This window comes from Venturia canescens, chromosome 6 (genome assembly GCF_019457755.1).
Source record: "Venturia canescens isolate UGA chromosome 6, ASM1945775v1, whole genome shotgun sequence".
NCBI lineage: Eukaryota > Metazoa > Arthropoda > Insecta > Hymenoptera > Ichneumonidae > Venturia > Venturia canescens.
The window spans coordinates 14,057,649-14,070,099 of record NC_057426.1 but is presented as its reverse complement, the minus strand read 5'-3'; the positions used below and the strand labels follow the sequence as shown (position 1 = coordinate 14,070,099).

The 12,451-nt window shown below is 39.1% G+C and overlaps 1 protein-coding gene across 9 annotated transcripts in view; it reads left to right on the top strand.

Moving 5' to 3' along the window:
- Obsc (Obscurin) overlaps positions 1 to 12,451 on the top strand; it is a 63,151-nt gene that overhangs the window by 46,990 nt on the left and 3,710 nt on the right. For all 9 annotated transcript variants that reach the window (XM_043421288.1, XM_043421287.1, XM_043421283.1 and 6 more), the window contains 13 exons: positions 48 to 231; positions 358 to 658; positions 1,280 to 1,858; positions 1,927 to 2,351; positions 3,590 to 4,353; positions 5,349 to 5,650; positions 5,773 to 6,695; positions 7,775 to 8,214; positions 9,156 to 9,294; positions 10,126 to 10,598; positions 10,793 to 11,026; positions 11,155 to 11,299; positions 11,425 to 11,928. In XM_043421288.1, the coding sequence (XP_043277223.1) occupies positions 48 to 231; positions 358 to 658; positions 1,280 to 1,858; positions 1,927 to 2,351; positions 3,590 to 4,353; positions 5,349 to 5,650; positions 5,773 to 6,695; positions 7,775 to 8,214; positions 9,156 to 9,294; positions 10,126 to 10,598; positions 10,793 to 11,026; positions 11,155 to 11,299; positions 11,425 to 11,928 (5,413 nt within the window). The remainder of the gene's footprint in view (positions 1 to 47; positions 232 to 357; positions 659 to 1,279; positions 1,859 to 1,926; positions 2,352 to 3,589; positions 4,354 to 5,348; positions 5,651 to 5,772; positions 6,696 to 7,774; positions 8,215 to 9,155; positions 9,295 to 10,125; positions 10,599 to 10,792; positions 11,027 to 11,154; positions 11,300 to 11,424; positions 11,929 to 12,451) is intronic.

The window sequence follows — 12,451 nt, the reverse complement described above, 5'->3', positions numbered from 1 at the left end:
TCGATGAGCCTTAAATGCCGAATTGCTCAACTTCTTTTTGAAATAAGGTCGTTGAACGGCAAAGAAATATCGCCGGAGGACGAGAGAATTCGTATGGATCTTCAGCATAAAACAGTAACCGATCGTCTCGAAGAATGCACGATAACTCTTACGATACCGAATTGCGGGGTCGAAGACATCGGTAAATGCTCGGTCAAAGCTTCCAATAAGTGGGGCGAGGCCAGTTGCAGTGTAAGGATTTTTTTCACGCGTAATAAACCAAAAGAAAATAACATACGATAATAGAAAACATGATTGCATCACGAATTTGATAATATCTGGATGTTTATGACTATTGTTTATTTCGGACTTCTAAAGGCCGATCTCGATCTCCTCATACAACCTGAGATCCTCGAGTTCAAAGACATAAACGCTGCCGTGGAGGAACCAGCTAAATGGGAAGTGACCATTAAATCAAATCCGAAAGCGAATTTGACGTGGGAAAAAGACGGCCAAGTTTTGGACGACGAGACGAGATTCGGAGCTGAAGAAGACTACAAAAACATGAAATATCGCCTCGTGATGAAACAAGTCCAGTACGAAGACGCTGGACGGTACAAAGTCACCGCAACCAACTACTTGGGCGAAGACACCGCTCAGGCCGAATTGATACCTTACAGTAAGTTTTTCAATAATCATTTCTATTCAAAGTCACGATATTCGTCAATCGAGCTCGAATTTCGAGGCTTTTTCACATTGCGAGCGCATAGTTCAGTGGCTCCTTCATCACCGTGGATGCAAAAAAGATAGTTGCAAGATTTCAACTAAACTTGCTCGATTCAAGACAGTAGACGTGTTTTCTGATCGTATTAATTTCGACGAATCCCCAGCGATTTGACAGCACATATGAAAGCTCAGATGCGTTTATCCATTCGGGACGAGTTGTCAAAATTAATACCATCCAAGAATGACTGACAGAGTTCAGTTAATCGTCATTGTTGCCTTTTCATCATAATCATTTAGTAAAGAAATTTATCCAATCCGAAATTTCTTCACTATGCTTCGATTAAAAAAGCACTTCATATTGAAAACCTTTTCGGCAAATAGTTACGACAATAATGAAAAAGAATTACTTTTATTAACAAACTCGAAGAACATTCAAAATTCGATAAGGAAATAAATGTGAAATATCTTTTGGTTTCCAGTGATATTTTCAGTTTGGAATGAATGAAATCACATGCACATTTAGCCAGCACAATTCTCTGAATCGAGTGATGTAATTTTGATTTTCTCTTATCAGCCGAGCCACCAACCTTCGTCCAGGGTCTCGTAGACGGTGCGGTTCGTTGCGATCTTGGAATCGAGTTCAAGATCGAAGCAGCTGGAATAGCACGACCAAAGGTGAAATGGTATTTGAACGGTGACGAAATAGTGAACGACAGTCGCCACACGATTGAGACAAGGACCGAGGAGCACGTGTTCAGTACACTGAAAATTCGGAATTTCGAAGCTTCGGACGAGGGAGAATTGTCCTGCGTCGCGACGAATCTCGCTGGTAAATGTACATCGAGATGCAACGCTTCGATGATTCGCCTTTCGCCAACTTTCGAGTCGAAACTACCGAGGTCAGCTCAAATCGACGAGGGCCAACCACTGGAGCTAACGGCACAGGTCGACGGAAGTCCTTATCCAACTGTGGCCTGGTACAAAGACGGCGAAAAAATAGTGCCCGATGAGCACGTGAAGATCGAAAAGTTACCAAACGGTTTGACCAAGCTCACCATCGATAAAGTACTGCCTACGGATTCCGGGGCTTACAAACTCGTCGCGAAAAATTCCAATGGCGAGAATTCGGCTCTTTGTGCAGTCGCAGTCAAACGTGAGTAGTTGTTTGTCATTGGAATCGGTGCGCGTGAGTATCATTTTACGAGTTTGTTTTTCTTCCAGCTCTACCGAGAAAACCATCGTTCGAGAAGCCCTTGGAAGATGTGCACGTCGTCGTCGGCGAGCCCCTTAAACTGGAGGCTCAGGTCGTAGCTTTCCCAAGCCCAGAATTGCAATGGTTCAAAGACGGTCTGCCGATAAGGCCATCGAAAGAGATCGAATTTATCAACGAACCGAATGGGCTCATGGGACTTTCGATTGACGAAGCGAGAGCCTCGGATTCCGGAACTTACGCCCTCGTCGCCTCGAACAAACATGGCGAAATAACTGGAACAGCGAACGTTGAGGTCGAAGAAAAGGAAAAACAACCCGGCTTCCTCGCGACTCTCCACCCTGTCAAAAGCGTCGAAGGCTTCGCTGCCAAGTTGGAAATAAAAACTGTGGGAAAACCCAAGCCTACACTCAAGTGGACTCACAACGGAGAAGAAGTGAGTTTTTTCCCCAATTAAATTACCATTTTTGCTTCCTCATAGAGGAAACTATGTGATGACGAACATTTTTTTTCCAGTTTTCAATGTCAATGTGCTCAAAATGTCCCAAAATATCGAAAAATCGATATGATTTTTCGATATTTTGTCTGGAAGCGTGTGTATTTTATGGCACTGCAAAATTAAAACGCTTATAACTCGGAAACGGTTTGAGATACAGGGCTACCGTTTTGCACAGATGTTAATCTATACGAGCTCTTCATTCTCTGATAATTTTGTCAGAATTTGTAAAAAATTACGAATCCTACGACGTTTTGAAATTTTCATAAAAATGGTGTCGACGCTCTAACTTTCGAAAATTTTAAGATTTATTAATCATTTTTTTTTTATAAATAGACTATCATAATAAGAAGGTTGGTATTGAATTTGGAGAATATCGGTTGAGCGGTTTAAATTTTATGATTTTTTGAATTTTACGAAAATATGAGTTTTTAAAAAAACCGTCTAACCGCTTCAATTTTTAGAAATTGTGTAAGATATTGTGTATAAGTCTGTACTTTCTCTATACTTTCCAGCAAGGTTGTCGAAATTATTTAATTTCAATGTAAATAGAAAAACGATGAAAATTGAAAGTTGCAAACTGTTTTTTCTGATGGCTCGTCATTTAGTTTTTTTTTTATGAATTTAAACAAAGAGATAAATTAAAGTTCGTAAAAGAAGGTAAAGAAAATACATTATTTCCTTGTATACAAAAAAAATGCTGCAAATTAAAATTTGCAAATTGCTTCCTCAAGATGGTCAAGATGCACGATGCTCAAAGCTTACTCTATGAGGAAGCCAAAATGAAAAATATGGCACCTCATAGAGTAAGCTTTGAGCATCGTGCATCTTGACCATCTTGAGGAAGCAATTTGCAAATTTTCATTTGCAGCATTTTTATGGTTCCGTTGAAATAGCCCAGTATATTTGATCGTTCAACGTTTTCCTTGTACAATTTTACATGCTATAACGATTCGAGACATCTGATAGAAAATTAAAAACAGTCGCGAAAAAAATTATTATAGAAAACAGCGAATCGAGCGAGAATGGATTACAAAATCAGAATAATTTATTTAGCTTACTCCAAAATGTACTATGGAAAAAAAGTATTTTTTTTTCTTACAAACAATTCTAAAAATTCCGGAAATATAGTGAATTTCTTCTAGTGCTTGGTTGATTTTTCTTAAACAAAATTATAGATCATTCCGGACGGTAAGCATCTGAAGATTATTGACCAACCGGATGGGACTCAGGCATTATTAATCGAGAAAGTGAGACCGGAGGATGGAGGGGATTACGAAGTGGTAGCAGAAAATTCCCAAGGTGCGATATCGAGCAAAGGAAGTTTAGAAGTGATACCGAAGGGTCCGAGGGAGGGACCGGAGCAAAAGCCGTCGTTCCTCAGTCCGATGCGAGATGTTTCGGTGGAGGAAGGCGATGCCCTGATCTTCAGTGTGCCTTTCGCCGGGAATCCAATACCGGAAGTCTCGTGGACGAAAGATGGAAAGCCATTGGAATGTTCTGATCGCGCTATAATAACTTGCGACGGTAGTAAAATCGGTTTGGAAATTTATCCTAGCGAAATAAGCGACGGTGGAACTTACGGGTGTGAATTGAAGAGTCCACTCGGTGACGACCGAACCAGCGCCCACGCGATCGTCCGCAAGGTTTACCAAAAGCCACATTTCACCCAAACCTTCACCGACCTCCAACAAGTCGCCGATTTCGATGCCAAGTTCATGGCCCGTGTCAGCGGCGTTCCCATGCCCGATATTGCTTGGTACTTCAACGACAAACCGATCATTCGCGACACTGACAAATACAAAATCAAAAGGGACGGGGACGCTTGTTGTCTTTATATCAGAAATTGCGCCTCGGCCGATACTGGACGTTACAAATGCAAGGCTGTCAACAAAGACGGCGAGGCGGAATGTCAAGCTCGGCTGATCGTCGTCGATGAAATGTGAGTTTATCTCGCTTCAATCTCTCAAACAAAAAAGCTTTCTTTCTCAATTCACGTAACTCCAAATTTTAAGTAGTTCGGCCGTTCGATAAAAAGCACGGCGAGGGTCCACTTTTTTCGGTAAATGATAGTTTAAGGTCTCTTTGTTTAATCATCTTTAAGGTCATTTAAAATTTCGAGTCTTTAACACGCTACCCTATGGTCGAACTCGCAATAATATTAATTGTGAAAACAGCTGTACGGTGTTCGACTGTTCGAGCTTCGGAAGAGTTTCTATCGTGAAGAAAATTCATCACAGATTCCGTTTCTTAAAAAAAAATATTACCTGATGGGGCTTTTCAGAAAGAAAACATGAAAAAACTTTATTTTTTGACGTGTCGAAAGCGGATGACGTTGGGCTGCTGGTAACAGCCGATTGAACTTCGGGCCAAGTCGGAAATCGCGGGAATTTCACCAAATTTATTTTTGAGGCTGACTCACGTGCTTTCATTCGTCTAGTAGCTTCGCTTTTTTTTCAATTTTTTTAAAATAAAAATGTTCCCCAAGTTTTGTGTATTTCAAGTGTCACCGAGATACCGACTCAATCAATTAGTCAAGTTGAACTATAAACGTTATCTTTTATGATATTTTCAAAGCATTTTATTACATTCTTGTGATAAAAATATTCTCAATGTAAGTGTTTATTAATTTTATCAATAATTTATACTTCAAATTAATCAACATAAAGTATTTGCAAACTTGACTAGTCATAGAACGGCCGAACTACTTGAACTAGTCAAGTTGAAGTATAAACTTTATCTGTTATAATATTTTTATAAAGCATTTTATTACATTCTTGTGATAAAAATATTCTCAATGTAAGTGTTTATTAATTTTATTAATAATTTAGACTTGAATTTAATAAACATAAAAAAGAGTAGCCGCTAATTCGACTAGTCATAGAACGGTAAAACTACCTTGATCGAGTTGACAATCGTTCATTCGCGATTTTACAGTGACAGGAAACAAAAGGTCGAGCCACCATCCTTCTTGAAGAAAATCGGTGATTGCGAAGTCTATAAAGGAATGACGGCAAAGTTCACGGCTTGCGTAACCGGTAATCCGGAGCCAGCCTTCGAGTGGTACAGAAACGACGAGAGAGTGTGGCCGACCGATCGTATAAAAATGGAGGAAGAAGGAAGCGGTTTACTGCGCTTGATTATTCAGAACGTTGAGGAACACGACGTCGGTAAATACAGCTTAAGAATCTACAATCCCCATGGAGAGGAAACTTGTCACGCAGAAATTCGTTATGAAAGTGAGTTGAAAAGAAAAACAAATTTAGAAAATGAGCTACGACTATTTGACATCGCCGAAACGATTGAGGTGTCAGAAAATACAAGTGATGATAACGATCAATTGAATTTATGTTTTTCAAAGCTTTGGAGCCCCGAACGAAGAAGCCACTGGCAGATCAATACCAAGATTACGACAAGTACCGAAAATCAGGAATTCCGTTACCATTGGCCGACCGTCCGATAATAAGTCGAATGATGGATCGTCACTTGACATTATCGTGGCGCCCATCGATACCCATTGGACCACGTGTACCGGTGACGTACTTGGTCGAAATGTGTGAATTACCGGACGGCGATTGGTTCACAGCACGCACGGGAATAAGAAGTTGCGTTTGTGACATAAGAAATTTGGAGCCTTTCAGAGATTACAAATTCCGTATAAGAGTCGAGAACAAATACGGGATAAGCGATCCTTCGCCATTCGCTCAAACTTATCGCGCCAAGCTCGAGCCTGATCCGCCTAAATTCCATCCTTATTTACCGCCTGGCATTGACTTCCGTCCCGAGACCAGCCCCTACTTCCCTAAGGACTTCGACATCGAACGTCCACCCCACGACGGTTATGCTCAAGTTCCACGTTTCCTCAGACAAGAATTCGATACTCAATACGGCGTGAAAAATCACAACTGCAATCTTTTCTGGTTCGTTTATGGTTATCCAAAGCCAAAAATGACTTATTATTTCAACAACGAACTCATCGAGTCCGGCGGTGGCCGTTACGACCAAACCTACACCCGCAATGGACAAGCCACTCTCTTCATTAACAAAATGCTCGAACGCGATGTTGGCATGTACGAAGCTGTTGCGACCAATGAACATGGGCAGGCCAGGCAAAGAGTGCGCCTCCAAATCGCTGAATATCCTACCTTCGTTCAACGACCTGAAGAAACTGTTATTATGATGAGACGTAATGGACAAATCCAGGCGAGAATTATCGGTATTCCTTATCCTGAAATCAAATGGTACAAAGACTGGAAACCCATCACTGAAACCAGCAGAATTAAGGTATCGGCCGAATTCTTATCGTCTTTGATCCACTTTGCACCCCCGATCGCAGTTTTTGCTTTGCATCAAACTGTCATGAAACATTTGTTAAATAAATGTAGAGGGCAAAGCAGAACACCCCACTGAAAATTTAGAACATTTTTTTTCCATTGAAAATCTGTGCAAAATTTCGTTATTCGGCTGAGAACATTTTTCAAAAAATCAAAATTTAAAAAAGACACTTTTTTGAGAATTGATTTTTTTTTCTTCAATGGATAAATTGACCTATCAGCTCAAGATAAACCGTGAAATAGTTATGATCATTGAAAATATGAATATTTTCAACATATGTGATATTTCTACAATTTCATCTCGTTTACGATAACTTCGTGGTACTCTTATTAGAAGAACGTGGAGCAAGGGGACACTATAAGCATATACTGCTGTTTTAAAAAATTGATTTTTCACACTTCTCATGTGCTGTCAAAAAAATGTATGGGGCAAAGTGGACTTCCCCTCGATAAAAATGCTCTTTTGACAATTTTTTACTAATTTTCTCAGATGAGTGATGAAATTTAAAAAAATTTGAATTTTATGAAAAAAGTGGCCTTTTCCTTGCGCGAAAAAATTGTTGTCCACTTTGCCTCATTTATTTAATTTATTTTAAACATAGTTAAGAATTCTTCGTTTCTTGACGTTCTATTTCTACGGAACTTGATTGAAATTTATGGAACGAAATTTATCAATGGAACAAAATCCACGACTGAATTCTTCCATGGAGATCGAAATGGAATCAGCGCATTCGAAAGCTGGAACAGCATTTTTACGTCGTCGGGGAAAAACTGAAATTCTAACGAGTTCGCAAGCTCATGGCGAATTCGTCATATCGCGAATAACGAAATTTTGCAAATTTCCAATGGAAATAAGAATGTTCTAAATTTTCCTGGGGGTGTTCCACTCCGCCCAACTGTTCCATTTTGCTCTACCCTCCCCTATTTTTATTCGAGAAAAACGAAAAGCCCTCGTGGTGTAATATATTATTTTTCGGTTTTTCATATATTTCCACCTTTTATTTTCCGTTTGTGGCAATATTATTCCAGATCGTTTCCCTGGAGCCTGACATATCGATCCTCATATTGAACGACGTGATAGCAAAGGACACGGGATTGTATTCGATCAGTGCGAGAAACGTCGCGGGCTCGGTTTCGAGTTCGGCGATGATACACATCGAGGATAACGAACACGATTACGGTTACCGAACTTACACGCGTCTGATCGACGTGAAACCACGCGCTAAACCATTAGACGATTTCTACGACCTGGGAGACGAGCTGGGTCGGGGAACACAGGGAATAACTTATCACGCTGTCGAGAGAACTACCGGAAACACTTTCGCAGCGAAAGTTATGCACGGAAAGGGTGAAGTTAGACCGTTCATGTACAACGAGATGAGCGCTATGAATCATCTCAGCCACCGAAAATTATTGCGTCTCCACGATGCTTTCGAAACCGACGGATCTTTGACTCTCGTTATGGAATTGTATCCTTTTTGTTATTATTTATCAAGCATATGTACTCGCTGATGCCTCGAAAAATCATTCAGAAGTGTCCTGTTACTCTGCCTTTATTGGTCGTTGAACTGGAACAAAAAATTTTCCAAAAGGGTATTTTACATCATGTTAAAAAAATATAAAAATGCATGTTCATGATAGATTTCGTAAAAAGTAAACGAGAAACGTCATCAATATTTATTCATAAGATGCAGTGTAAATTTTATAACTCAATTTTAAAAATCGTCTTTTTTCATCTGTTTTTCAAATATCTAAAACGCCATCGGCCATATTGGATTCCAACGTGACGTCACAACGATAGTAAACAATCTAGATCGCTTTGTGTTATTTTGAAATTTTACAAGTTATTATCACGTTTGTGAACTTTTATCATTTATTTTATTGAAATCGCATCATAGAAGACGATTTTGTGAAAGCAAAAAGTACAAATCTGTCAACGATAAATAAGTTGATGGTGGCGATGAATCCACAATTTTTATGGCGTTTTTATACTCGTGATATTACATTCAGGCATAAGACGCCAATGATATCCATTACAACTGATTATTTTCACAAATCTTGTTACTTGGTCTTTCGCAATCGTACTAACCGAAAATTCAAAATCATAAATAAAAAATAGTTTTCAAGACACTTTAAGGTTTAAGAAAATAAAAATAAAAATTATACTGATTCATTTCATTTCTCAGGATTAATTCAAAACAATTTTCAAAAAAAACTGTAATATCCTATTTCGTTGTTTTACAGTTACATTTTCACAATTCCATTTCATTTTATCTGATTATTCTTCTATGCCGAAAAAATATCTCCTCTCACATTTATGAATTTATGAAAAACTAAGATTTTACAATGATAATTCACTCTCTCTGTACATACTTTTATTTATAATATCCTTGACTCCATAAATACACAGAGCCGGTGGTGGTGAACTCGTGGATAATTTAACCAAACAATCCTACTACACCGAATATGAAATAGCTGGATACATCAGACAAGTCCTGCAAGGATTGCACTACATTCACGACAACAATTGGGCACATCTCGGACTTACTGTAAGGATAAATGCAACTCCATTCTTAATAATTCAATAGAATTGATAAACTACATTCAATGGATAAAGTGTTTTCAATTAAAAAATATCGAACAAGAACTGCTCGAATAAATCCTCATCCTATCCTAACTATAATATTATAAATGCGAAAGTGTGTTCGTTTGTTTATTTGTCCTTCCTTCACGCCCTAACTAAGCAACCAATTTACTTGATTTTTAGCATGGAGTTAGTTGACAGGACGGAGAGTAACACAGGCTACTTTTAACCCTGGAAAAAAATTAAATTCTTAAGGGGTATTTACAGGAATATTCGTAAAATTGTTCTTTCTTCACATCCTATCAAACAGACCAAATAGTTGAAAAGACGGAGAGTGGCATTGGTTACATTTGGTCATGGAAAAACATTCAATTCCCAAGGAAGATTTACGGGAATATTCGTATTTTTACAGTAAAATTCGCTTTCCTTTCAATGCTCGAAATTTACTTGTCTTAGCGGTTAATGGAAAGGTGCACAACGTTGTTTATACAAGCGTCCTTAAATAGTGCACGTATTCATGGCCAATGTCTCATTGCTCCTGGTAAAGTTTTTCAAATTACCACGCGAGCGAAGCCGCGGGTAATTATTGACAGTTTGGACAATTCATTAAAATGGTATGAATCAACACGAATGAATGAAGCTAATGAAGCAAAGATATGAGAAAATGATAATTTATAAGAATCGGAAAAAGCTGTGAAAACTGAAGTGCTTGAAAACCAGTGAAAATTCTAGGAAAACAATTTAATGGATTCCGCATCGAAACATCGGAAAATGACTCGATTCGTTTTCTTTTTAGCTCGGCGATCTATTGATTTCTCATCCAGGAGGAGACGACTTGAAAATCGGTGATTTTGGTCTAGCTCGAAGAATCGCTTTTGGTAGATTGATGACTCTCGTTTACGGAATGCCCGAGTACGTTGCGCCGGAAGTTGCTAACGGTGAAGGAGTCAGTTACGGCGCCGACATGTGGTCCCTCGGAATAATCACTTACATTTTGTTGTCCGGAGTCTCGCCTTTCCGGGGTATCAACGATCGAGAAACGCTCACTAAAATCAAAGAAGGCCACTGGGAATTCGAGGAAAGTTGGTGGTGCAACATTTCCGAAGATGCCAGAGATTTCATCACCCGTTTGCTCTGCTACACCGCTGAAGGACGGTTGGACGTTGTTAGAGCTCTCCGTCATCCTTGGCTCAATCTCGCAGATAAACCTCACGCCGACGCGTACAAAATACCGTCAGAGAATTTGAAAAATTACTACAAACTTTATCGGTACGTGAAAGAAAATCTATTTTTAATAATATTCAGAAAAACCGCGCTCGACAAGTCGAATATTAAAAATGAGACGCTAACGCAGTTAATCAGAAACTGAATGGACGTCGAAATGAATAACTTTGAATTTTTAAAATATAACATTTGTGCTGACCATTCCAATTTAATGATTTTTTATTTTCTTTGTTTGACAGAGATTGGTACAGCAACGCTTCCTGCCGTACGTGGTATCGTAGACGCAGACTGAGCGGAGCCTTCGAGCATCCTTCGAAAATGGTCTACCCACCTGGACAAAAATACACGCCTGAGCCCAGCCCTGAAAGGAGTTACAGTCCATCGAAAAAGCCAACAACGAGAACGTGGGAAAACCGCGTTCCTTCTCGTGAGCCAATTGACACTGAAATTGGAATGTTTTCCAATGAGAGTCAGTAAGTAAAGATTTTGTAAAAGGGATTCTTTGAAATCAGATAAAATTTATATTTGAGTGACAGAACAAATGGGTTAAAATAATAATCGGATTGGAAGGGTGAAAAAATAAATGATCTTTACTTTGAAGCTACCAGAATGGACCCGATACTTATCTGCTCCAACTCCGAGACACTGATTTTCCAGTCAGGCTTCGCGAATACATGAAAGTAGCAAACAATCGTGGTGCTGGATTTGCAAGGACGATATGTGACGACAATTCCTATGATTGGAGGGTTCGTAGCTCGATACTTGAATGCAAAAGCTTGCGAATGAAACGAGAAAACAAATATTTTTTCGTTAAAGATAAATGATTTTACTAAATATTTAATAATAATCTTTGGCTTTTTTCTTCTGGAAGACTCCAATAATTCGAGAACGTCGTCGTTTCACGGACGTAATGGACGAGGAAATCGACGATGAGCGTAAAGCCCGAATAAATAATTATGGGGCAAACGATTGTCACACGTTGAGGCGTTTGAGACACGAATTGGGTACAAGATTGGACAGTTACGCGGAGGCCGAAGCGATGATGGAAACGAAAAAAGGTGGAAATTTGCCATTTTTCCGTGAAAAGCCACAAATATTACCGATCGAGGGTGGCAAATGCGCTCAGCTTTGTTGTCTCGCCGTTGGAAATCCAAGACCGGCTATACAGTGGTTCAAAAACGATTTAGTCATCCAGGAAGGCAATCGTATTCGAATTATCGAAGACACCGAAGGCAGATCGATGCTCAGTTTCAATCCGGCTCGAGAACATGATGTTGGAATTTATAAAGTCGTGGCGAGAAACAAAGTTGGACAAACGGTCGCAAGGACGAGAGTCGTTTTGGCCACGGTGCCCGGAATCCCTAATGCACCCGAGGTTTGCATATCCATTTTCATTTTCTCTCAATTTCTTTCGTTCTCTTTCATATCTCGCTATTACATTTTGTTTATTTATTCGAAATTCAAATTTATTTCCACTTGCTCCCAATAAATCAAATTCAATTTTCTACTCGTACAATCCGAGACTGCTACAATCCATTTTTCCGAACGTAAACTCTTCAACCAAGTTCAAAATGACTAGAAATTTTAGTACAAACATCGGCCTCGATATATCTAGAGTTGCGGCAGCGACTCAGAGACAAGTACATTTATGTTATGACGAGTTGCTGCCGCGGAGACTCTTTACCAAAGTGATAGCGTTTCCAATTGTTTTCGAAAATTTTCAAAATTTGTTTCTTTAATAATTAATTAACTATAGTGTATTTCAGAGAATATTATAAGTTGACGTATTTTTTAAATAATAAACGGTTTGAGATACAGGACTACCGTTTTGCACAGATGTTAATCTATACAAGCTTTTCATTCTCTGATAATTTTATCAGAATTTGAAAAAAATACGA